Raw genomic sequence first — 27,336 nt, 5'->3', positions numbered from 1 at the left:
AAAAGGTTTGATGCTCTCCATTGTATCACTCAGTTGTTTCTGATTTTTCTTTCTGGGCTGTCTAAGGGCGTGGAGATAAACACCAGCCTATCTACATGAAAAAGAGGACACAGGACTGATTAAAAAAATGATCAGGGAAGTTTGTAATAAAAAGATCTGACAGATTTGGGGTTTTCTGGATGGAATATAGCCTTTAAAGGTCTCTCAAGAGAATAATACTTTGTCTTTCAGTGAGTCCTCTTATTTTCACATTGTTCTTTTATATGAAATGTTAAATGGAGGAGATTCCACCTGCCTGTTCCCCAAGTAGGTCAGCATTTGATAACTGCATTAAAATTGGCCTTTCCTAAATCCTCTCTCTCACTGTAATCCCTGCTCTCCCTCTCAGTTCTCCTATGTTCTAATACTTCATTGTGGAGAAAATTCAGTGTCTTTAGAGATCATACTGTCACCCATAATGGAGCTATTTTGTTTTTGTTTTGGATCTTGTTTCTTCACAAAAAGCTTCTAAAGATAGACATCATAAATATGATGCCATATAGGAAAGAAGTCTTTTTGTGTCAGTGTTACATTGTGTGCTTGCCTCTGTTTTTTGAAAATACCATTTATGGCCATGTGAAAATGTCTTAAAGAATATATTTGGAATATTTAAATGTATTTTGTAATTTAATTCTCAAACCTAACATTCAGTTCATTTTCAATGTGGCCTATCACTTCTGGTGTGACATTACTGAAAACCTTCTGATTAAAGCCAGTTCTTATGCATACTTTACCTCTGTGACCTATGAGTAGCTTGAAACCGTTTGAACTCTGTCTAAATTGGATCCCCCTGGTAGTAAGTGTTACTGCATGTCAGTTCTATGTCAGTTGGATGGAAATCTTGCTGCAGAGGATGAAAGTTCACAGCTCAGTATTAATCTACTGGGCAAACTACATCTATTGCCTTCAGTTTTCTTGAAATACAGCTTCTGATGACCTCTGACAGGTAAAAACACAATATAGGATTTTCTAATACTTGTTTTTAGTGTGTATATATTTAAAATGTAAAATATATCATGTTTCTATTCCAAATAAATGTTATCAGAGACAAAATTAAGAATACTGACAAGTAAAAACACACTTTTGTTGCAAATTGCCAGATATGCAATAATTTGACCGTGTGTTCTGTTTTCAAGCTTGCAGTGTGCCTATGATAGACTAAACTTGAGAATAGTGCTTAGTGAAACAGCAGTGTATGAAATGGTACCACCTGATTTTACTTCATATGAAATAGCAAGCTAAAAATCACTTGTATTCCAAGAAAATTTCTGTATCAACAGTCGATGTTTTAAAGGTCTGATCTTGAGGCAGGGCAGAACATCTGCTCCTTTCAGTTGCATCAGTTTAGCTAGAAGTGAAGCTGAGGGCTTCAGTGAGATGAAGGTTGTTCTGTAGCTTTGCTTTCTGAACCAGCAGCATGAAGTACAGCCTTAAACGGAAGCTTGAGCAGAAACTTAAATGTGCAATTGTCCAGGTTCTTTCTGGGTTTTGACCTTTTTAAGGTTAACAGCTTGTTCTAAATGGGAAAGAGTCATTGTCAGATTATTACTTTATCTAGCATCTGGGTAGAGACATCAGCTGATACAGGGACGGTTTGTGCTGGCATTTGCTATAGAGTTTTGCAGGCTTAGACCCATACTGGATCTCCATGTGCTACTGGGCTTGTGGAAAGATCTGAATCTCTATCCTTTGTCTTCTGCTTTACCATTTTTACATTTTTAATTTTTTTTTCCACTCCTGTTCTCCAGAGATGAGGCATCTCACTGGATAAATCATTGTGATCATGGGGGTGCTACAAAGAGACTGACTCGACTCTGCCTCTCAGCCACTGTCAGAGGCTGTGTTGTATGTAAATATGAAAATACAGCAGGAATCAGTGGGACTCCTGGATGGATGAGAAGGTACCTTGGTTAAATTTTAAGTGAACCTAATGTTTATAAACTGTTTCTGTTTTAAAGGCATATTTTAGAATAAGATCACAGGTTTGAATGATGATGCTACAATAGATGAAATTGGGGTCAGATCAGTATGTCACAGTTTGGGGAGAGGGGAGAGAGAGAGATAAAAGAAGGCTCCTTAAATGTATAGTTTGGGTTAACTAATAGAAAAAATGATGTTTTAACATGTAGATTTTGAAGTCATCTCTTGAAAAAAGAATCATATCAAAACCCATGGAAGTCACGGCTGGCTTACTTTTAGAAACTTAAATGCCTTACCAGAAAATCCTCTCCAGACTCCACTCTACTTTTGATCTAGTAAGCTTCCTATCTATATATTTTCTAACAGAAAGAAGTCTTGTAGTTGTTTATTAACACAACTTTCTAATTTCTAATTCTGACTGTTGATAATTAAGTTGCATAAATCCATGTGCAGAAAATTCTTGTTGTGATTCTTGTAAAGCATGATCTATGATCTTTGAGAGATGTTTGGTTTTGTTTGTTTATAGAACTTTTCTATTTCATGTTCTCTGCTATGTGTGTGCCATGATGAGGCTGCAGATATAATTCAGTTAATTCTACAAATCAGACTACACTTTAAAGAAATTAATGCTTGGTGTCCTTAACCGCTGCTTGGTTTTGATGGTTTCCTCTTGTACATAAAAAGGCTGATACAATGCTAGTAAATATCTTGACATAAATATCTTAACCTACACTAGCACATTTTCTAATATTTTAGAGTTGGGTTTTTTGGGGAGGGCAAAATTTTTGGATTCTACGAGTACATGACTAAGTGGCAGGAGGAATAATGTATAGTTTGTAGTCCATCATCTGCATTCCGTTTGCATTAGGTGTAACACTGGCATGAAAATCAGAGCCCCTGCTGCAATTTTTCCAGCTGTCTCTGTCTTCCTGTGATATTTTTGTACAAATTTTCTGGCAAGTCTTTGAATATGCCAGCTTATACTCCTTTCTTGAGTGAGTGTGTGTGTGTGTGTGTACGTATGCATTTGTGTGTGCTTTATATATATATATATATATATATATATATATATATATATATATACACACACACACACATATATATATAGTATATATATATTAAAGTCTCAAGACACAGGTACAATTGAATAGAATCACTGATGTTTTTCAGTAGTGCATGTGTGTTTACTGATGCAGGCAAACCCTTAAAACCTAGAATATGTTCTTCTTTTGCCTCCTTGCTTACGGATATCTATCTAAGTTTGTCTGTTTTATTTTCATTCAAATGTATGAATAAAGCAATATCGGGATCTTTTCACTGCCATCTTCCGGTCTTATTTATAGAGTACTTTTATAGCTTCAGGAATTGTTAACTTTCAGGCAATAAATGTCATCTTACTTCTGAGGTTACATTTGATTTTTCCTTAGCAATCATATTTTAAAACTGTAATATGTTTTCTATTTTGGTCTTTTTCTGTCGCCCCGAGGGCCTTGAGCTATAACTAGGATTTGCATTGACCACAATGCTGTTCTTTTTTGGCACATGGTTACAGGTAGACAGGCGAGAGTGCCAGCGCCAAACGTGGTGCTCTATTGGAAGAGCTTGTGCCAAGCTTTGTGTTTGAACAATTTGGAGGAGACATGATGTCATTGTCTCCCTAAAGTGGTTTTGGACAAGAATGTTCTGAAGTATTTTGGGTATGTGTTTCAGTAATAACAATTAAAGTAATACCTTACATTTTTCCTTAATTTTTGCATTTAGTCTCTGGTTTCACAGTCCTTGCCCTGCATTTCTCATGTGCTAGTAGTATTTCTGTTTCATTATTTTTCAAGCAGAGTTTGATGACACTGATTTAGCAGTTTCGTACAGTTCACTGCTTCAGTTTTCATCAAATTATAGTTCTAGTTATACTAGACACTTTCATCATCAATTTCCATATGCCTCAAAGACATGCAGGGACCAGTTTGCCAATGCTGAACTCAAATGCTAGACAATAGCTGAAATAGAGGATTTTTTTCCTAGAATATCTGAGACAACGTGGAATCCCTGAGTTCTTAGCAAGTGGTTTCAGCTTGCATTCATTGAAGATCTAGACAATCACTGCTACAGAATATTGATTTTTAAAATGTCAAATTAAAAGATAAAAATGAACATTAACCAGAGAATACACTGTATTTCTTTCCAGAACTCTGTCTTACCTTAGAGAGCGCTGCATGCAAATTGAAGCTTATTTCTCTTGCCATACAGTGTGGGCTTCTTGATTATCCTGCACTGTGTTTTCTTTGTAACAATGTTTGATAATTATGATTGTTAACAAATAATAAAGATTTTGCCTTCAGACTCTAGGTTAAATGTACCTTCAGGTCAGTGGTGTTACTGGAACTATTCAAAGTGACAAAATTCCTGGAAATGGCTGTGAAAATCTTTTCCCTCTTTTTGGGAGGCTTATTCTTAACTTTATGTTCAAATTGGAGACACCTCCATGTTGGAATGCCCGACTGCCTTGAAAAGCTTTGCATAGTATTTATTCTATAGTTCCTTAGAATTTTATATAAAGGGAGCACATCCCTGGCTCAAAGGTAACTTGGAGTCTATAAACTGGAACTAGATGCAGATATGCTGGAGACTGTGGTTCTTAGTCTATCAAAAGCATGGATCTAGTTACGCACAGCATGAAGTGAGACTTGAGTGCCTACTTGTTTGGATGTCAGAGAGCTTAACTCTAGCAACTGTTGAAAACAGTCATCAGCAAGTGATTTTTTTGGTTAAATCTGCAGCCTTCAATAAATTTTCAAGATTAAATAGGAGTAATATTCTCATTTCTGCATTACCTGTGTAAATTTATTTTCACTGTGAGGTAAGATCAGTTTCAGTTTTGCAGTTTGTTTTCTATGTAGATTTTTGACTGATGGTGAGGAGAGTTTCATATGTAAGTTTAGTAAGCTCAATAGAGTTTCTCACAGGAATAGAGAGGAGAATTTTACTCTGTCTGCAGGAATTTCAGTTCATGGAGCTTGTCATTTGCATAACCTTCCTGTGTAGCATGTCTTGAGTATTCAGTGTCTGGGAGTAACCTTAACTGTTCCTACAGTAATGTATTTGCAATAGTGACCGTGCATCAAACTGTATTTGCATCTTTATGTATATACAAAACTGCAGTTATTGCTCTACTATGAAGGAATAAACCACCCGGATTTCCTTCTTAATTTTGAAAAGAGACTATTCTGTAGAATGTTTGAAACCAAAAAATTTAGAAGGAACAATTTCTTTAGGTACATTGACTAGAGGTTATACTGGGAATTTCTTAGAAGGGCAAATGATTCACCTGCAGCTTTTTTGCATCACTCTTTATTTCTACACAGAGTAAGTGGGAATGTTCCAATCAAATATTTAATTTAATTTAATCGGGCAAGGCAGCAGGCAGCCATTATCCTGTGATAATGTTCTGGTCCATCGAATATAAAAAGAATGCCCAGAGGACAACTGTTGATATTTCCTTCGGTAGTCTTACTTGATGCTCTATCAGCATTACACTTATCTGTTCCTCTCCGCCTGGAGATTCTGACAGAAGGCTAGAGTTTCACTTGCTTTTAAGAATTGTCCTTTTCTTAGAAAGCTGGTGCACTTTACGTGGAGATGGAAGGAAGATAGGCCTGAAGATGCAGTGTTTACTGGAGTGCTAAACAGGTCAGTGTCTAGAGCTCATATTTGTGAGAGGAAAAAGTCACATAAAATTAATAACAGAAAAGATTATAAAAATCTAAAGCCAAGAGGCATTGACTGTTGAATTCAGTTTTTAGGGTTTAATTAGCTGTTAGATTCTGTCTGCAGTATTCTTGTGGGAGAGAAGCTCTAAGAAGCTAAAAGAACTACAGTCTGAATCTTCAAAGCTGGAATCTTCTGGGTTTTGGGTTTTGGTTTTTGGTGTTTATATATATATATATATATATATATATATATATATATATATATATATATATATATACACACACAATACTGTGTTTTTCTGTTGTATTCATATTCCTGGCCAGAATGCACAGCAAATGTTCAGTGACTGTCAGACTATAAATGGAGGAAGAGAGCAGTGGAACTTTTCATCCGTCCAGCTACATTCTGCAAATTCAGAATGTAGTATCTGCTCAGTGGGATATAAGGTCTAGACCAACACAGCACAATTTCCGCCAGTTATCTTCTGTTGCACAGTTATTGAAGAATATCTACTTTAATGAGGGGAAGGGACCTGTTAAGCTATGATTCTTGGCAGAATCAATGATCTGCATTGAAACGTGGTAAATCTGGTGACTTCAGTGTAGTTTGCTACCAGTGAATGTCCATTGGATAAAACTCTACTTTTGTAAAATAGCAAAGCAAAGCAAAATACGTACTGTAGAATCCTGTAGGTAATTTACTAGCTCATCAACACATCTGAGTCTCTACGGGCTAAAATCCGTTTGTACCTGCAGCACAAATGAGAAGCCTCACCACTCTGGTCTTAAAATGGCTAAACATCCAGGGAATACATGTATTAAAAAGGAGGGGAGGGGGGAGAAGAAACCATGCTGAATCTGTGTCCAGACTAAAAGATCACATGAAACCATGGCCTGAGTTTCTTCGAAAGTGCAATATATTCTGTGCCAGTCTTGGTTCTGCACTGCAGACTGCTGCAGCCTGTATTATGCCAGCATAAGTATTTGTCAGACTATACTGTGAACCAGACTGGGGAACTGATCTGACTGATCTGCCTTAAAACGCCTTTTTCACCTTTTAGGAAGACGGTTTTTTTTTTAACTAAATTTGTTCTTCCTATGTCATTTGTATCCTTGAGAAGTAGGAGGGGAAATAAATGGCAGAGGATTGGGGGAGTTGAGGAAACATCCTTAAAATTGCCAAGTTGATCATTTTATACTGTGGAACACAGCCTTTAATCTGGCCTTGCCTCTCTGGGTCAAATGGAATAGTACCTTACTCTCAGAGAAGTCTCAGTGAATGACATACAGCAAATTGTGGAGCCTGGTAATGGTGTGTGGTGTAGGATGTGTGGTACATGGTGCAGGGTGACTGGGCAGGATTTGTCTCAGGTCAGTACTGAAACTATAGATAAATTTCATATGTATATTTGAAAGATTTTTTTTCTTCCTTTTCATACTAAAGATCACTCAAAACTTTTTAAGTATTCAGGGAATAAGTTCCCAGAGACAGAGTTTAAATGACGCCTTTTATATTGTATTATATCACTTTACAGATACTTACGCAACGTTTTCCCCAAAGTAAAGAGCAGCATGAGATGGATTTCCATGGCTCATTCTGGATTGCCTTACATGTGTCTCAAAAGATTTTGGTCCTTCTTGTGCTCTGCTTAAAACTGAACACAGTGGTACTTGTGGGGGTACTAAAGGTGATAGATTTTGAAGAATCTGTACATTTTTCATGAAGCTCTAATGCTTTATGATTTTTGACCTTCATCAGTTGCATTTATACATTTGAAAACAGTCACTTTGAACTTCAAAAGTGAAAAAAACAAAATTCAGAGCAAACCTTGAACATGACTAAGGTTTAAAAACATGTATAATAGACACTTCAAACCATATAAAAAGGAAATAGTTAAAGTAAACAAAAGCTGCTTGTTCAATATTTTGAATTTCTCCAATGAGAAAAATCAGTCCTGTAGCGCAAAAAAGCTGAGTGTTAAGTTTTCAAATTTATCTCTGAGATTCTTATATAAAGTATGTATTAATAGATCTACATTCTAGCCACAGTAAAGATACATTTTGTTTTTCTATACTTAGTAGTTGCATTCTGGTGTTGGTCTTGTTTCATTTCTTTGCCTTTCTTTTCTAAATCATCTTTCTTAGGAAACCCATTGATCAGTTTAAGAAAAATACTTTTCTCTCAGGTAGCAACTGCAGGGCCAACACATGGCCCTATAAGTGGGCACTTCTTTAGAAAACGTACTGTTCTCAGGGAAAACAGAAAACAGTTTGTTAAACAGTTTCATTCTGTGCTCTTCTTGGTGAGTTTGAGTCGCATACTAAGAACAGTGCTTCTGATGACTGTGTTGCAGCTGGATGTTGTTGCTGAACATTTAGTATTCTGAAAAAGATGTGGCCTTAGAATCAGGTCCCACTCCTCAGTCACAGGGGATAATACTTTGGGAATAGCTGCACTAAACCAAGTAAAGTAACTTGTAAGGTACATACTTTATAAGAGCGCTTGCAGAGTAGGCAAATGCTTATTTCAGTACTAGGAAACTGAGACACTGGGAAGTGTCTGATTTGTCTCTTGCCATAGAAGGTATTACAGATAAAGTCCTTGAGCTTTCTAATTCCCAGGGCTGTTACTTGCCCAGATTTTCTTCTCTATTTCTCCTGTGCTGGAAGCTCATTTCTGTAGTTCTGGGGGCTATAGATGTGGTACAGGGACACAAATACAGGAGAAGTTTTCTTGATGCAACTGCAGAGAAGGGGCGCAGCATGTTTGGCAGTGGCCTTTTGGATCAAACCTGTGTCTCTTCCCCCTGCCCTCCCCAAGGCTTTTGGTGTTTAAGCTGGCAGTGGCTCCACCTGAAGCTGTCCTGTCCTGCTTGCATCTCCAGTTGCTCATCCTGCTCCCTGCCTTGTTCCTGCACAAGCCTTTATGCACTTATGAAATGAGTTGGATGGGGAGGCTGGCCCACAGCAGCACAGCCTGCTTTTCTCTGATGCTTACTGGATCACTTTCCCTGAGGGGGTTCACTGTCTTCAGACAAGTGCTTGTGCAGGGACAGAGGCAGGATAAGTGAGGTGAATGCTTATTTTACAAGAGTGCCACAGAAAGTCATCTAAAAATGATCTTGAAACTATGACCTCAGACTCCATTTCAAGCAAATGGTCCTCGAAAAGGTTGCTTTGATAAGCACGACTTATCTGTGGACCATTTAGTCTAAAACAAGAATTTTCCTTTGGTGGTTCCCAGTGCTTTACTTCTATTAAGAGGGAGAACAACAATATTAAAAATGACATAGGAAGGTCTCCTGTCAAACGGGGAAAACGTTAATGTAATTTATTTTTTTTCGGGTTGATTTTTTTTTTCTTAATGTGATATGTTTCTGAACAGGACAGTGCATCGTAGAGGGTGTCTGTCTGGCAGTACCCTACATCCTTCTCATTGTTTTCAACAACAAAGGAAAACCTGTCTAGTTGCTGTGCATGTCCAAAGGTTAACCAGAATCAAAATTATTTTAAAATATGTAGTACACTACAGGTTATCATTCTTAGAGGCCTCCTAGGAGCTTTTATTTTTCTGTCAGTTTGGTTGTTCGTAGTTCTTTGGAAATTTCTGCCTTTTCCTTGTACTGGAAGTGTAGGATTGTGGAAGTCCTCTTTCCATTTGTTGTCTTCAGAGCAAAAGAACAAACAGCTTTGGTCTTTACTTTGTTACTGCTGTGGCTGTTGACACAATTGCTGGGGTCTGTTTGTTTTTTAAGGAAAATCCCATTTTGTCCTTTTCTTTTTTTTTAAAAAAAAAAAAAAAAAAAAAAAGCCCTCAACCAATGTTCAGCTTAAACTGATGACTGTACGCTAATGTTTCTTTCTTTCTTTATCTTTCGATGGCAGGGGTTAGGTTGACAGGAGGAACGGACCACCGCATTAATACCTAATGATGAACTGTACAAAACATGTGAGAGACCTCTCTGGAGACAACCCCCCCCCCCGAGGGTTGTATTTATGTACGTACGAATGCCTGTATTTAGCTAGTTAGCCCGAGGAGCAGCCGCAGGCAGCGGTGCGTGGTGCCGGGCCGGCTCCGCGGGAGGGGGTGCGAGGCGGGCGCCTCCCCGCGGGCGCTGCCCCGCGGGCGGCGGCGGGGCCCGGCGCGGCCCCCAGCCCGGCTTTGTGGCGGCCGCTCTCCCACCTTGATCCCGGCTCGGCGGCAGAGCGGCTGCTCCTGCCGGCCTCTCCTGCCGGCTCGGCGGGGGGAGGCTTTGCCGCACTTGGGAAATGCAGCAGCGGTTCCTGGCTCCCTCCCTCCCTGCCCGGGGGGGTGAAGTGCGAGGCGGCGGGAGGAGCCGTGCGTGCGGGTGTGTGTGCGGGGGGGGGGGGTGGTGTGCGAGCAGCGCTCCGTGGCCGCCGTGTTTCCTGGTGCCTGCTCCCTGACCCCAGTGGCAGTCCCGCTCACTGCACCGCGCCCGCCGCCGCCGCCGCCCCGGACCCAGGCCGCCGCCGCCGCGGGGTCGGGCGCAGGCTCTGCCCCGGCCGCGCCCCCGCAGCCCCATGGAGCGGCCCCGCCGCCCGCGCTGAAGGCATCGCCGACCCGCAGCGAGAGGCGGCGGAGGGAAGAGGGGAGGTGAGCGGCCCGGGGCGCTGGCGTGTGCGTGCCGGGGGGCCCGGCGGAAGGCAGCGGCGCACAAAGCCCGGGTTAGAGGTGCCGTGTCACGGGCAAGTGCGGGCGGAGCGGGCAGCGGCGGCGCCGGGGCCAGCCTCCTCCAAACAATAATGAGGCTCGAGCGGGCTGCCTGCCTGCCTTCCCCGCCGTGACCGCTCGCAGCCCGGCGGGTCGCGGCGGCGGCGGGGCCGGGGCTCCCGGCGGGAGGGCGGGCGCTTCGGCGGCGCCGCGCGACCTGCCCCGCGCTGCCCCCGCCGCGGCCCCGCCGCCGCGGGGCTGCTCGGCCGGGGCGGCGGGGTGGTGGGGGGCGCAGGAGCGGGGCAGGCGGGGTAGGCCGGCAGCATTGCGCTGGCTGGGGCGAGCGGGCGGGAGGCGGCGGGCGCAGCGCGGAGCGGCCGCGGAGAGCGGGGCCGCGGGGGCGGCCCTGGCTTCCTCGGCGGGGACGGGGCGGGGGGCACACCGCTAAAAGTACCGATAGCGAACGGGCTGCTTTCCCGTTCGCCGGCGGAGTTTCCCCTCTGTTTCGCAGGCGAGAGAGCTGCCATGCACAGCTCGCTTTGAAACCCTGATCCCGGAGGCCTAAAGCACTTAGCGGGGGGGGCGGCAGGGGACGAGGTGCAGGGGAGAAATCGTGATTGATACCGCTGGGGTAACCCCGCCCTCGCTCTGAGCGGTGCTCAGCCTCGGTCCGCGGGAGTTTATTTCTGCCCCTCCCCCCCCAATCATTTGAGTTTTATTGCATTTGCGGGGAGGGGGGAAAGCCTGGTGTAAACTTTGTGCGTGAAAGCACGTACAGCGCACGAACCGCACAAGTGCCCCCGAGTGGAAAAGCGGCGCCGGGGGCTGCGGCACACGCCGGGCCGGGGCCGCGCCGAGCCGTCAGTCAGCGGCGGCGGGGGGCGAGCGCGGCGCCCCGGCGGGCCGGGGCCGGGGCCGGGGCCCGGGCCCAGGTAGCGGTCCCGCCGCGAGGGGCCGGGGCCCGCCCCCGCGCCGGAGAGGCGCCCCCGCCCCTGCGCCGGACCTGGCGGCTCCGATGGAGCCCGGAGTTGCCTGCAAACTGTAGCGCAGCATCGCGGGGACTGTTGGGGCAGTTGTTAAATAATCAGCGAAGCGTGTGGTAATAAGCTGTGAGAAACCGGGCGAGGAGGGGGCTGCTGCCTTTCCTGAGAGGTTACTGCAGCCGCTGGTGCTTGCGCTGCGTATTTATTTAACGTGTTTTGTTGTTCTAACAGTGTCGGAGTAGTGGGTTTATCAACGGAAGGTGTTGACATCAAATTAACCCTTTCCTTCTCTTGCATTTCTATTTTTATATTGTAATACTAGTTAAAGTTTTTTTTTTTTTTTTTTTTTTTTGAAACTCAAATCAGGAAGGTGTAAATACTTTATTGGAGGAAAATGTGTTTTTCATATGCATGCGTGTGTGTGCACATATGTAGTGTTTGTATGTATAGTGTTCTGTGAAATTTAATACTGTTTTAGCATTCCCTATCTGTGTATGTTTTATGATGGTTTTTAGATACTCTAGCACTGTACTGGTTTAAAATTAGTTGCACATAAGTTTGCATTCGCCCTCGTGGGGGAAAAGTCTCAGTTTTATAGCTTTACTTTAATACCTTAAAAGCTGGACAGAATAATACAACAGCGTGTCTTGTTAGTGTTGATATAAATTCTCAGTGGAAAGTGGTTGTTATTCCCAGGATAACTGCTATATTTGGGAAAATTCTACATGCTAAAATTATTTATTTAGGCTTTTTAATATAATTATTTTAAAATTGCCACATAAGGATTGTAAAACATTGCACATTGTTGTACTTGACAGTAGTGAAAAACCATGCAACTTTTATTATTTTGTACTGATCTCCTCTATGTAATCTTTAAAGGGTGATTACAGTTGGAGGAAGAACAGTAGTGATGAAAAGTAGCCTTTTTTTTCTATGGGCCTAAAATAAATTTGTTTTTGAAAATTTTGAAGTACTTGACTCCTGTTTAACATTTTCTTCAAAGAAATTTATTAAAGAAAGATAATAAGTAGGGGCTTTTGGGAGGTGAGCTCTGGTACTGTGTAGAGCTCTAGAGGGGAATCAGCAAATTGGCACCCGATTCGACTGCATGCTCTTTTTTTTTGTTTGTTTTGTTTTGCTTTCCCTCCCAGTTTTGGTATTTGTTGTTTGAATTTCATTCTGATAGGATGCTTTATTTGGCTTTGTCTTATTTAAGTGTAGAGATTTATTCTTAGGATTAAAGATGGGAACAGTGGGAAGCAATTGCAGCTTCTATTCTTAATATTACATTGAAAGTCAACTCTAATGTACTTAATATAGCTAGTTAAGTATCCTCTTATAATTTGTTTTATGTTAGTAGAAATTTTCCTGTAACAGATTGTTGTAAACCTTATAAAAATGCTTATTGTTATCTTTATGGGAAATTCAGTCACCAGCAAATTAGGTATTTTTTTCCCTGAATAAACTGTAATATGAAATTTCATCTTCTAACCTGTCTTATGCTAGGTTACTGAAGCTAGTGTGATTTAGCTTTTCTAAAACTCCAAGTATATTTTTTTTCTGGTTGGTTTAATGGTTTCCATTTTATATAGCAGCTTTTTACTTAAAAAAAAATAGAAGTACAGTTTTCATAGTACTGCATAATTTATGCAAACATTAAAGTTCTTACTATGTTTAAAAAAAGTTGTTTTTTCCTTTGGAGCTTTGATGGCTAGCATTCTTGTTAATGATGGTCATTTCTCTAACAGGAAGATGTTTTCATTTGTATTTACTTTTCAGTGCAGGGCAATTATGCTGTTCTGTGCTGCACACTCTTCATAGTTCGTATCTCAAAAGAATTACAGTACTTGGAGCAGGACTGCAATTTGAAGCAGGTGTTGTGTTTTACTGTTATGCAAAATAACAGTAAAATATAATTGTGAGGGAAATTAAGGAAACAGCTGCAAACTTGGTATGGTAACCGCTATATTATAATTTGTAAGCAATTGGAGTACATATCTTACATCATACTAAGACAGCAAAGATTTGATTTAATAAAGCCCACCTTATTGATTTTTTTTTTTAACCCGTGAAACTATTGCGCTTTTTCTTACAAAAGCTGGTTAGTATAAACAACAAACCATAACCTTACTTACTGAGATGTACTATGTCACCAGTAACTCAGTTTTTAGGTGGGAACTTCATGGTTTAGTTTCATTTTGTCTACTTTTTGCTGATAAAGAAGATGAAGAATAGAACCTAATTACTGGAATGAAGGTTTCAGAATGTCTTAACCCGACTAACATATGGAAGCCTACGTAGGCCTGAGGTTGTAAAATAATAAAATAAATGGCCTATAGCAGGCCATCTGCCATTTGCAGGGCATTTCTGCCGTACTTTGTGCCAAACTGGAAATTAGTCTTTGTATTAAAAATATATTTTGAATACAAATCAAAGATTCCAAATGTGTAACATTACACATGGCAAACACATTTCTATCTAGGAGCTAAGATTAAAGTCCAGAAATATTTCACTGCAAAAATATTGCTTAGTTTGATGCCTGGGGCTCAGATGATTCTCTTCTCTTTTTTACCTGTTTTTCTTCCCAGCAAGTACAGGTTTGCTTTTGTAAATTACACACAGATACGAAAAATCTGCTATTGTATATGGCAATTGAAGGGTAGATCGACTGATTTAAATTGTCATAATTTCATTTAAGTCATTGAGGCTATGATGGTGTGCCCCAGCTGAGGATTTATGTCATAAACAGTACTTTTATAGAACTTCTCATCGTGTAAGTTCTTCAAACATCAGCACTGCAATTTTCACAAATTCCGTCTGAAGGAGGGTAGCCACGTTACCTTAATTTTATTTACTGGAGAAATTGAAACTCAAATTCTTTGCAGGGTCTCAACAGAGATAAAATTTTGGAAATTTCTGTTAGCCTTATGCTCTTATCATAGAACATTCATGATCTGAATACAAAAGTACGTTTAACATGTGAAAAACCCTTTGGTATTTGTACTAAATGATGTCTTACTATGTTAAAAATAGTGATGCTTGCTTTTAGAAAATTGCAGACCTGTTCTTTAGCAGGAAACATAGATAGTGCATTTCACTATAAATGCAGAAATATTTATTCATAGACTGATACTGTTAAATTTAACAAATCATTACTGTTTGAATGCAAAGCTGTTTAATTGATAGTAGACTATAACACACATTTGTTGTTTGGATACTGGTCTTTCTTAGGACAAATGTCTTGATTGAAAGGTATTTGAGTTTACCTATCCCCATGCAATTTTAGACTTTTCTACCTTGTTTCAGTTTCCAAAAGTCCTTCAAATGTAACTTGTTCTGCCAAGCTAAAACAATGCCTTGAAAATAAATACGTAGATTTACTGAAAGCCATTTGTCCTTCAGGAAGTTAGACCTACTTTTTAGTTTTCATGGTAGTAATTAGCGTAAGTTGTTTATTTGAAATAAAGAATAGTAAATATGGATTAACTGGGGGTTTCCATGCAGATTATTTTGTAGAAGATTTTTTTTAAAAAAACTTTATTTTTATTTTAAGTGTTCATCCTTTAGGTGTGTTTAAAGATGATGGAATTAAATGATGAGGTAGTAAAAAGAGTTGTGAAGAGCAATGGTTAGATAGTCGGTTGATGGTACATTAGAAATTTAGATTTAAGATTTTTGAATGGAAATCAGGACAGAGTAGACTAACGTGTCTGTGTAGGTTAACGTCGTCTTCATGTTTTCAGCAAAGTCTGATGCTTTTCCCTCTTTGTAGAGGTACACAGAGTGGATGAGGAGGTGCTTGGACTCTGGAGCTGCCTGGAACACGATGCCCTGCCCCACTCTCAGCTTTGGGAAGTTGTAAATTGCTCATGTCCATAAGGAGGAAGGATGGCTCATGGAATTCCTTCACAAGGCAAAGTTACCATAACGGTGGATGAATACAGCTCAAATCCAACGCAGGCGTTTACACACTACAATATTAATCAGAGCAGGTTTCAGCCTCCACATGTGCATATGTAAGTATTAATAACTTGTCTGTGTGTGTGTGTGTTTAAATTGAGAACCAATACTGAAGGAGTGTGTTGAGAACTGGAAAAATTTATTAGCTGTAGTAGCAAATAGGCAAAATGGCTACCAGATTTCTTAGGTAGTGCGTATGAGACATCGCACTGTGTCATCTCTGGGATATGACTCTGCCTCGGGAGCAGTGCCACTGACTTGGTGTGCTGTGATGTACAGTAGGGTGCATTTTCTGACACTTGTCACTTTAGTGATCTCCCTTTAACTAGCCTGAGGGACCCATTGCTTTAAAATTTAAGCACCCTTCCCCCACCCTTTACACTCAGCTGCAAAATAGGCCTAATTGGGACTAATTGTCCCCCTGATCACTGAATCCTTTGTCCTTCTTTGTGAGTTGAACGTGTGCCGCATGCTGCATTCCACTGGCAACCAGGAGGACAAAGGAATCGGAGACTGCTGAACAATTAGTCCCAAGAAGTACAAATACTATGTTAAAATAATGTTCATGGCCTGAGCTTATACCAACAAAAGCTTTGGAAATGTGGAGCTGTAGGCTCCTTACCTCACCTTGTTATTCTTGGATATTGTATGGCTTGTAAGATCATTCTACAGCATAATACCTAGGCACAATGGTTTGGGTTAAGAGCTAAGTGCTAGCTTTTGCTCTGAATTTCCTTTCCATTGTTTAGTGAAGTTTGATCTTTATCGGTTATTTCTGTAAAGGTTCTTTTTCTTTAAATGATAAATAGTCTGAAGAGCATATGAAACTAAAACAAAGGGGACATCTCTTGGCTGCCTGTGCATCCTTGTTGGTCAGGATTTTGGATGTTTTTTCATCACTGAATTTGATAAGGATTTTGCATAAGAGTGGAAAAAGTTGTATTTCATTGCATTTTTGTTGTGTAGGATCCCACCTGAAGAGTCACAATTATAGGAGTTTAACACCTTTTAATAGTATTTCCTGTGGTTACAATCTTCCTAAAAGCAACTTTCCTGAAGAAGGATGCTGAAGAGTATCTGCTGTGCATCTGACTTTTCATTGCCAAAAAAGTTTGCATTAATTCTGTGTGATTTACTGCTACAATTGTGTAACTCTGCTTTTAAAAATGATGTTTCTATTGCTTAATCCACTATTCAGATCATGTCAGTGAGTTTCTGCTGCGTATTTTGCACTCAAACTGCACTTCTTACTGGCGTTGAGTAGGAATTCTGTGTATAGAACAAGTTCAGAATAAGCAATAACGATTTAGAAAGCAGTTTTAAAAGATTCCTTCTTGTTGCCATTCATTCCTGTGGGAGCTGAATTAAGACCAGAATAAGTATGATGTTTACCATTTTAAAAGTAACTGATGTTTTATTTTGGAAATTAACAAATAATTATAGCATCAACTTTCCTAATTTACCTCATAAATGGTATTAACTGCATACATGCTTAGAAGATGCTTTATTAGATTGAAGAAGTTGTACAATTTAAATAAATAATATAGTGATAAATTTTTTTACAGGATTTTTATCTAAAATGCTGTTTTCTTAATTTCAGTAATTCCATTTCAAGGAAGGGTGTGGCATGCTGAAAGGGAGATAACAAGAGGGAGAAGTCTCTTACAAAGATTTAAAAAAGATGGAAGAGGGTTAGTCTCAGAATTAAAAAAGAAGCGAAGGAAACGATGTGACAGCAGGGGAGATGTGCTTTTGGTGTAGGACTGGATAACAAATGGTGGATTTTAGTAAACCTGTTAAGGGAAGAAAGGTTAGGATTCTAGCAGGTGTCTAAAGTTGGGGTTAGGGGTAAGGGTAAGGGGTACATGAATATCAGACCAAAGCTACAGGTTGGTGTAACTAAGAACAGTAGAGTTATTTGGGGTGTGTGTGGGGGGGGGGGAGGGGATGGGAGAGCATATTGTAACTTAGGGAGGGGGCTTGTTAGTCTTCCCGAGGTTTTATAATAGGAGCGTTGTGCATACTTATGAAAGAGGCTATCATCAAGTGAGAAACCCTGAAAAAAAACCTGTGAAAGCAGTGATAACAAAGAAGCCATGATCCTTTTACCCTGTTACATCTTTGTTAATGCCACATTGCTGCAGCTTGTTTGCTTTGGTTTAGTTTTACAGTTTTGCTTTTCTTTTGTGTTATCTTAAATTAATGCATACATTTCTGTAAAAAGAGGGAAGTTTGAGGAGGGAGTTAGAGAAAAAATTATTTTAAAAAATTGTGTAATGTTGAGAAATGAATGAAAAGCACCACAGAAACCCTGAGCATTATGACATGTAGGTGAATAGCAGGGCAATAGATTGCTACAGGGCACTGCTGCCGTATCATAATTCAGTGGTGGGTTGCAGTTAGGGAGTAATGTTCTCTCCTGAAGGTGTTTTTTAAGTAATTTATCTATGAATATGCATCTTCATTTGCAAAGGTAAAAACTGGATTTAAAAGAAAACAGGATACTTGGCACATACTGAGCCTTTTCTGTTCCTTGTATTCGTTGGGCCTGATTTTCATCTCACAAGCTTGTGTAATCTCACCAATACAAACCTGGTGTATAGAGAAATACTGCTGTTAGGCTTCCTCTTCCCTGAGACATGTCCTTCTCTTCTCCCACTCTCATACAATGCCTTTCACATGATAATGTCATGTATTTTAATCTGCAGGGGCACAGGTTTTTTACTGTGTTTATTTTTACCTCAGAACTACTTAGTGAATTTATTTAAGGATACCATAAGGTAAATAACATATTGAAGCTCCCTTTGCTTAGGCTGATTGTAGTAGCAATTTTGTCAATTACTTAGACTCAAATACTATACACATTTTATATCAATTTCTCAATTTTTTAAAAATACTAATTAATGTTTGAGCAGGTGTTCTAAAGATAACATTCAATGTCCAATTTTTTCAGATAAAGGGAGTCCAAGTTTATTTTTTGGACATTTTGTAGCAACTTCCCTGTGCCTCCCTACATCCCTTGGTTTCACTGATTCTCTGAAAATATTTTTAAATATTTGTATATGAATGTTTTGTACAAGTCATGTTTTTTTTCATTTAATTAACTGAATTATCTGTATTCCCTACTTTGAAGGACAGCTACAAAATAATAATAGTAATAATGATAAAATTATGCCTTTCTTTGCTTCTTAATGATTATTCTTTTTCTGAAATTTTTTGTACTTTTCCTTTTTTTGCGTTAGGAATTGTAGGTTTAAGAGGCAAATATAGTATTAGATGTTAGTACTTCTTGCTCCTTCCACATAGTGCTGTCTTCTCAGTTCTGCTGCACAGTTGATTTTTGTTTTTGGATTTAGTGTGACTGTGATCTGAGAACCCGAATGACTTAAAAAATAATAAAATTCTGACAAATAATTAAGTTTAAAAAGAAAAACCCTGTAAACATGTTTAGACCCCCATGTAGTCTGCACGAGGCTACGCAGTCAGCGCTGCTGCCAGCAGCAGCGAGAAGGAGCAGTGGGCTGCAGCCTTGGGGCACAGCCAGCACCCACAGGAGGAGCTGGGCACCCGTGGAAGGAAGGCTCCGAGGAGCGTAGCATGGACGAGGAGCATAGCATGGGCGTTCGCTGGGAGCTGCTCGAGCCTTTTTCCTGTGGAACTGCAGCCTCGAAGTAGAGAGGGTGCAGAACATTTCTGCTGTCATAAGGCAATGGCAGGAAAAAACATGAATGACCAAGCCTTCGAGGTGGATAGTTGAATTCATCAGGTATATGAACTGGTTGCTTAGTGTCCTCCTGTTCTCCCCTTCCCGTTCTCCCCCTCTCTCATTTTTTTTTTTTTTTTTAAACCCTGCTGTTGAGCCACAGTGAGTATTTAACCATTTTGATTTAACAGAAATAATATGGCTCAGCTCTGTGGAATCCTACCTGTTTCACCTTTCTTTTCCTCAGACCAGAAAAATGGAACAGATCTACACGAAAAATAATTTATTTAAGTAAATAGTCTTCCTACTAGATACAAAAGAGAGGAGAGTGAAACAAATCTTTTTCTTTGCATTTTTGTATTTCTTGTGAAAAATGCCTGCGTTGAGAAGCTGGGTGATGCCAGGAGAGTTCTGTGAAGATGTACTAGCAGTGGCCCAAACTCCTGCAGACTGATCCAGTTAGATGAGCATGAACATAGCGTTTTGTATTAGTAGGACTACATATGTGTAGTTGAATAAAGTATATAAAAATGTATGAGTGTGTGTAAATGTGTATATATAGTAAGAAAGTACTATAAAATGTAGCCATACAGGCATAGAAGAAAAACTTCTAACTGTGATCAAGTCCTAAACTGGTGAAACCCAGAGTCCTAATGAAGAAACTATGGACCTTGAGAAATAGGATCTTGCATACTTTTTTACTGCATATAGGATGGTTCTCTGAAGAAAATTTTAGGTTGCAGTAGGTTGCAGTGAAGTTGGTGGGAAATTCATGTATTTAATTTACAATATTCTCAACTATTGCTTCATATGAAGTACGTGATTGGGAGGGGGAACTGTCTTTAGTAGAATGTAGACTCACTGGACATACAGAATTGTGCAGTTCGTACATGTAATACAGGTTGCAAGAGTGCAGGCATCCTGAGGCTAAACTAGCTAGCTGTATCTGGTGCAACTGGACAGTTTATTTTAGGTGATGCTGATGTACTCGGAATTATCATTTTAACACAATTGTTGCTTTGTCTGTTACTGACTTTTCTTATGAAAGCGTGTGTAGCTAGTAACCACTTAATTTGCTTTTTACTATTTATTTTTTTCTAAATAAATTTTTAAAATCACTACTCTCTGAGGAGTGAGCAAATCACATTTAAGTTCTGCTTCTGAAAACAAAAATACATTGAGCAAATGTATTTAAAACGGGAGCCTTACTTCTGTGCAGAGGGATTTTTATTTAGGGCCCAGACTCAAAAGCACAATCAATTTACCTTTGTGCGTATTTAGCCTCCCTTCTCTCATCGGTCCCTCCTAGCCTGGGTGGCTACTGAAATGCAGCAGTTTACAACTCAGTGCATAAGCAAAACAAAACGTGTTTTTCTTAATGCACTAAGCCAACAGCAGCAGCCATTTGGCAGCTGCGCCTGGAGCAGCTGAGCTCTCCCTGCAGCAGGAGTGAGGATTCCAGCAGAAAGGAGGTGAGGACAGCTGCAGGTGAGGAGCCATACAGCTGTCCCAAAATAAACAGTCCCTGCTCAAGAAAAGGGCCATCAGCTGATTGCATTTTCTCATTCCCATACAGGAGAACCGTGGAAATTGCCTTGCAAAGATGCTGATTTTACTTTTCATTAGGAAAACTGTTTTATAGGAGCACATATATATATATGTGCATCTGTCTATGTGTGTTTGTTTAAATGAAAGATCTCTACCAATCTTAGTGATTGTGTTTTTAATCACAATCGCTTGTGAATCAGTGATTTTTAAATCACTTATTTTGCAAAACTGAAACATAAGCCCTAAATTTAAATTTAACCTATAACATGAGAATAAAAACACTGTTTTTTTTTCATAAGGGTATACTTTGCTTTAATTATATTTAAAGTATTTTGAGATGCTTAAGTAGAACACACTGAAAGTGAAAATGTTTGTACAGTGGTTATGTATGGCTTGGGGATTGCACTTTGGTAATTAAAACTTGGGTTCGGGCCCCTGTTACTTTGTTTATGCAAACATAACAGTCATTCTGTTGTATTCTCTCTTAAAGAATGGGTTGTTTCTGACCTCTCTCTTTGTCATCTGTAAAAAGCAATAATACCAGTCTACTTTAAAAAATATTTTGACATACATGAAAGACTGATGCTGTAAATGTGCTAATACTATTATTATAGTGTAGAAGAGGTTTAAAGTAATGTTTTGTCACCATCTCTCCATTAGTTACTATGTTACCATACTGCAAGGTTCTGATACGGAAGCTAGATTTTGTTTAAATTGGTGATGAAACCTTTTACTTCTACTGGTAATGGGACAGGCTACCAGAGAGGTGTTCATACTTTCCAAAATGAATGAACACTGAATGAATCCCTCAGCATAAAGTACTGGCCTTGTGCAATTATCACTGTTCGTCAAACTGTAAAAAATGTTCCCTGTAGGCTGCTTATGAGGACTGGAAGGGGTGAAGGTCTTTGATACCCGGGCTTCAGTGCTGAGCCTGCCGATCCCCAGCTGCTCATTCCTATTCGTGTACTGCACAGTTTGCCTCCTCCCCAGTCGTGCTGGCAGTCTTCAGTGAGACTGCTCTATAAATCTTATTACTGAAATGGTTCAGGTTATAAATACCCATTCTACTTTCCTCTTTCCTCCCACCCTACCCTGCAATGAGGTACTTTCAGCGATCTGTTTTAGGGTGGCCTCACAAATAGTGGGGTTGCAGGGGTAGCCAGCACAGGCGAGAGGGCAGTCAGCTGTGGCTCACTGGTGGGCCTGAGAGTGTGGGCGTTTCTTCACTCCACTGAAGAAATCATGCTGGTAAAACAACACCTTTTAGAGTCAGTCTGGCCCCTGTGGTGAACCCTATGAGAGAAAGAAAAAGAAAATGAAATTTGGGTTTTATGCATATATATGTAAATGTTTTCTTACACTGCACTGACAACATAAAGAAGCCTTGAGGTAACAGGTACCTTAATTCTAAGTCCCCACGTTAGTTGCTGAGATCCATGAATGAACGTTTTCATTACATAATCTGGTTCTACCTTACGGTATTAACCAGGTAGTTCCTTTAGTGTCCACTCATACTAACTGCAGATTGACTTTTATGGATTCATCTCTATATACAATATGCAATGTGTTCTTACCTTATGGGAGGTTTGTGATGGTACCTGACCGAGTACTCATTTTATGCCAGTGACCTCTACCAGAGTTCCTTGTGCCTGAGTGAAATTGCTCACTAAGGAGGTTCCTTGCTATGATGTGGTTTGACAGAAAAGATAGGTATACTTTATAGTTAGGCCATGTGTTGTCACTGGAAGCTTGTTGTTTCTTTCTTAAAAATACCAGGAAGGCGGGGATGTATTTGTGGAAGCATCAGATTTTCTGTAGCTTTTCTTTCTCTCTCTCTTTTTCTCTCTCACGCTTTTTTTTACAAGGAGGCCCTGTAAATGATGTGGATTTAGATACCTATTTTACATCACTGTATGATTTTATATAGCCTGCTTGCGTATGATTGATGTAGGACTATTTCAGAATTGTTGAAGTGTTGGTGATGAACATTGATTTTTGTGCTGTATGTTATACACTAACTTCTGAGTTTTTATTTCTGGTCTTGAGCTACCGGAGGTAACTCAATTGCTTAGTCATTTGCCTAGCATGGGTTTCTACAGAAAAATTTAGAAGTGGAGGGCCAATGTGTCTGCCTCTTAGAGAAGTTAGTGTTTGGTTTGGTTTGAGTTTTGTAAAGTATCTCAGCTGGCATAACTTGACTTGAGAAAACAAACTTAACTAGGCATAGCAGAAATACAGTGAGGCAGAGAGATTTCTTTAGAACATGCATCCTTTTTCAGGAGCTGCAGTGTTACTTCTTTGATGATATTGTAAAGTTTGGTGTGTGGTTACCTGCATTGTCACGGGTTTTTGAGTGCTGGCAGAGAAAGTAAGTGCCAGGAAGTCCCTCCTGAGTCTTGTGTGGTAGGATCATTCACTTTTTAATTCAGATCAGGTTTTTCCATGTCCCTAGAAAAGGATTCAAGTGAGCTGTGAGTTTTGGTCCTGGAAACATTGGCTTCTTGTTCCTGGTGGCTGGAATCATACTTAGTATATGTAGTTGTGATTTCAAGAACTTCAGTGCGGTTGCTTCTACTTGCAGCAGGCCTGATACTGTCTTTCTGATCTTTTCTCTAATGTGTATGTGCAGAGCTAAACCAAGTAAGGAGGTAAGCATGTCTGTATACATACAGGCACTCATTTCATAGCCTTTATTTCAGAAGAAGAAAAGGGCTTGGTTTCTGATGGGATTTGGAGATTCAAGTCTTAACCTATTTACTTTTTTTTTTCTTATGTGAGCCAGTAAGACTGCTATTTTTCAGTTTGACTTACTCCAAAAAGCTGGTTTTATGTGCTGCTGTTAGTTGTTTTTAATTATAAGAACAATGAAATTGTGACCAAAACATTTGTATACATTTAAAACACTAAAGTCAAAAAATGCTATCACGAAATATATGTGACTAGACTTTGTTTAGTTATTTTTGTTCTGATAGTGTCTTTTTCAAACAAAAAGGTGATGTATGATAATCTTGGACATCAGTAGTATGTAAAGCAGCCAGTACCGTGCTGGGAGCAGTACTCCCAGCAGAAAACTGTAAGTCTGGGTTCCTAACTGTAAATTTCCCTAGAGTTGCAGTCCCTCTGTTTATCTCCTGAATAGTTGACCATAAAGCTTGGTCTTAATCTCCGTAAAGCTCCATGAAGGAGATTCACCCAGCAGATCCTGCAGGATTCATACTGCTGATATGCTAAGGGTAAAGTTGGGCAAGACAATGTGCTGGTGGATGAGCACTGGTGGTATGTGTCATTGCTGAAGCTTTACTGGGGGAGGAAGCAAAGAGCTATGGAGGTAGAGGGGCTGTCAAGAGAGCAACTCATAATCCTACAGTACAGTTGATCATCCTCTTGATAACGGAAATGGATCCAGCACCATGTTATTTCTTTCTTTTAGCTTGTAAATTAGAATCCTATCAACAGAGTTGCCTGTGCTATGCTGTAAACACATTTTTCTCAAAGAATGGCTGAAGATAGTAATTTATGTGAGGATGAAAGAAGGTTTCTTGACTGGAACTTGAGTCTGCTGATGCTGTTGTCCTGGGTACTGTCCACTGGCAGAGAAAGTACTTGCCACTATTTTTTTTTTTTTAATAATGAATGCGTTTTCTAAATATAAATGACTATGCCAAGGAAAAGACAGAGGAGGAGAAAATCAGAGCAGTATCCTGTTTTTACTAAGAAGAATATTTAAAAGATTATGCTATGGTATCTTGTAAAACTTACATTTAAAAGATTATGCTATGGTATCTTGTAAGACTTAGGTTTGTCACAGATTTTGTATTTTGTATTCTAAGACCTTTCTTTTTTGCATGTTTCTTGACATTAGGGCTACAAAGATTCCAATAGATGCAAGAAGAAACACTACAAGAGGCTTCCTCACAGCAGAGTCCCCACTTACTGTACTGGGCATTAACTTATATTCAGCACATTAGACTTAAAAGCACACAGCCGTTAAGTGTAGCACTCCCTTCCCAGGAGGGCAGCAGATGGAGAGAGAATGGGGGAGGGAAGGAGAAAGGAGTATGATAGAGGGACTTTATCTGATGTATTTGTAAGCCAGGAGACTTGCTATTTACCACGTTTACAATTTTTCTGGTATAAGGAATTGAGTGTAGTGCTGGGAACATCAGGGTCAGTGCATTACTCCTAAATGTTTAGCTATTGTATCAGTTTATGGGAAGGGAAAGGTGCTAGTGCAGTATGTCTTCCCTCATGCTCATTTGATATAGGGGGAGCACAAAGAAAAAAAAATCATTACTTTTTAATTACTCTAGGCATTTTTGCTTCTTAAAGCACATTTGCCTTTGACCAGCAGATAGAGTTACCTAAGGATTATTTTCTCTCTTTTAAATGGCAAAGCTGTAGCTTTTGGGAAAATCAATGTTCAGAATTCTAATTTAATGTGTTTCAGCATATTTAATAAATAAGAGCCCTGCCCTGTACTTACTAAATGTAGCAATGACGTTCTTACTGCCTCCAGTGGGACAATACCAGTCACTCAGAGATGCCAAGTTGAGTGGCTTCCTCAATTTTAAGTCATGATTCTTACAGGAATTTCTTGCCTGTGGTTGTTAGCAGTGCACACCTGCGATTACAGTAATTAAAGATTTTTTTTTATTGCTATTTTTCAAGTCAACCGACATTCACCTTTCCTTTAATTGTCACTTAGCGGCAGACATGCTTGTGGACAGGAGGGAATGAATTTAAGCTACGTACATACATAATTATAAAAATTGTGTATAGAGTTCAGACAGGTTTAATCTTTGAAAGTACTTGAAAAGTATTTAAATAAATTGTTTTCATTCTGATTATATGTATTTTTTGACATTAACTTGATCTTCCTTTATCTTTTGTTTGACATGTGATGTTTGCATCTTTGAAAGGGAAGGCTTATTTATATGAAGAACTAATTTTGTTCTCCTATCATGATTATTCTATAGCTTAAAAATGGAAATATTTCAACTTAGGACCCTTTTGGTTGCTGAGCGAGAATTCTGGGTCATTGCAACCTCTTCGAGCTTTTGGAGGATATTTTAATTGTTTGTACAAAGTTCCTGGACAGTGTTTTTGCTAGGAGTGTTCTCAGTATAATGAGGCTGCTCAGATCAAATGCTGTAGTGCCAGTTTCAGACACCTCTGAGAATTAAAACGATGATGATAATTCTCTAGGGGTGATGCATGTATTTTTTGCACTGTGACCTTTGACAGTGTTTTGCTAGGCTACTTTGTATTGCTGGATCTTGACAGTGCCACTGTGTTAATGGAAGGATCACACATACTGTTTATCTCAGAACCTGATACATCATCTTGGCAACAAAATGAAGACCTTAACTCTTGGAGTTTTCACCATTTGTTGTTAGTTATCTATTACCATAATTTCTGTGCCTTCAAGAAATGGTGTTTTTTTTAAATGTATGTGAGTAGAGCATTCATTTTCTTTTGAGACAGAGAAAGGAAATCGAAATATCAATTTCAAGGAAATTAAATGTTCTGTGTTTGGGAGGATTTTGTTTCGTTTTCAGACTTGCTCATCGTAGATACCAGTAATACAAACATGTTTTCCTGAAAACAATATTTGCATTCAGTCTTGATTGGTAAGAGGAATATTAATTTAAGTGAAAAAAGAACTTTGGATCACCTGACTTCCTTGATAGTCCATTCATACCATCATTTTACATTAAGATATGCAAGAGAGGGCAGTCAAAACTTTTAGAAGGTTTTAAAGACAGCATTCTCCTGAGTGGAAAAGACCTTCTAGGAATCATTTCACTCAACATAGAGTTAAAAGAGGTAAATTAAGCACACTGAGTCAGGAAGCTGGTGGAAGGTTTTTTTGATCGATTAGTTCGTAGTATTGGAGATTCATAGAAAATGTTATAGAAGAATTTGCGTTTTTCTGGATATCTAGTTATAAAGAGGCAACAGAATTTCTTTAGGGTCCAGACACATGTCTAATAAAATGCAAGAGGATTGTATTGGAGGTGACTAATACAGTGGCTATAAGCAGGAAACAGAGTAAAGGAAAGATGAGAAATGGATAAGTGATCTCAAACACCCAGAAATAATCAGAGATAAGATGTTGGCTTAAAATATAGTTTTCACCGCACCCTGCACCTGCAGCTGCATTTCATTCGTTATGATTTTAATGCCTGCGTATGTGTTCAAAGACAGTCTTGTTCTGGCATGAGCTATAGCAATAGTATATGACACATTATTGCTCCAGTATTAGTATCGGAGCTTGTCTTTAAGTTTTATGAGTGTTTTATTATTTCCCTAACAAAAAGCTTTTTTAGCTTTTGAGCTTCTAGTCTTATGCCTTGTAGTTCTTCACAAGGGAATCTCGCAATGCTGACCAAGAGGTTGTACGTTAACATACTGAGGCAAGGTCACTTGAACCTTTTAGTGCTGTGCCCAGAACCTAACAGCTTTAAAGACGTGCTTTTTTTTATTCTTTTCGATTTTTCTTCTGTTGGGCTTAGTGTGCTTGTGAGAAGTGTCAAACAGTTTGCACTGGGAACAAATTCTCTTTCTCTACGTATGCACACAGAGCTATTGTAGTTACTGCTAAAGCTTCCCTCATAAGTTCCCGCAAATGACTGTCGTCTCTTACCTGTAGGGACTCCTCTGGAAGCAAGAGGGTAGATTAGTCTCTACATCCATTGAAACTAGAGTTTCTTCAGATAACACCAGTTATAGTGGCATTCTTTGTTATGTGATCATCTTTATACGAGATAGAGCACAGTGCTTTGTGTTGTATTTAAGGCA

The 27,336-nt window shown here is 39.6% G+C and overlaps 1 protein-coding gene across 3 annotated transcripts in view; it reads left to right on the top strand.

The window, feature by feature from the left end:
* Nucleotides 1–1,917: 1,917 nt before the first annotated feature.
* The window catches only part of MPPED2 (metallophosphoesterase domain containing 2), a 119,506-nt gene continuing 94,087 nt past the window's right edge, over nt 1,918–27,336 (top strand). The window contains exons 1-2 of one of the 3 annotated variants that reach the window (XM_062576566.1): nt 1,918–1,940; nt 15,094–15,337. In XM_062576566.1, the coding sequence (XP_062432550.1) occupies nt 15,210–15,337 (128 nt within the window). In that variant the 5' untranslated portion in view covers nt 1,918–1,940; nt 15,094–15,209. Of the gene's footprint in view, nt 1,941–9,996; nt 10,016–10,171; nt 10,282–15,093; nt 15,338–27,336 lie in introns of those variants that run through there. The other 2 variants (XM_062576567.1, XM_062576565.1) reach the window with 2 other exon arrangements.

The sequence above is a fragment of the Rhea pennata genome, chromosome 5, assembly GCF_028389875.1.
Source record: "Rhea pennata isolate bPtePen1 chromosome 5, bPtePen1.pri, whole genome shotgun sequence".
NCBI lineage: Eukaryota > Metazoa > Chordata > Aves > Rheiformes > Rheidae > Rhea > Rhea pennata.
This window is presented reverse-complemented; position numbering and strand designations above follow the sequence as displayed.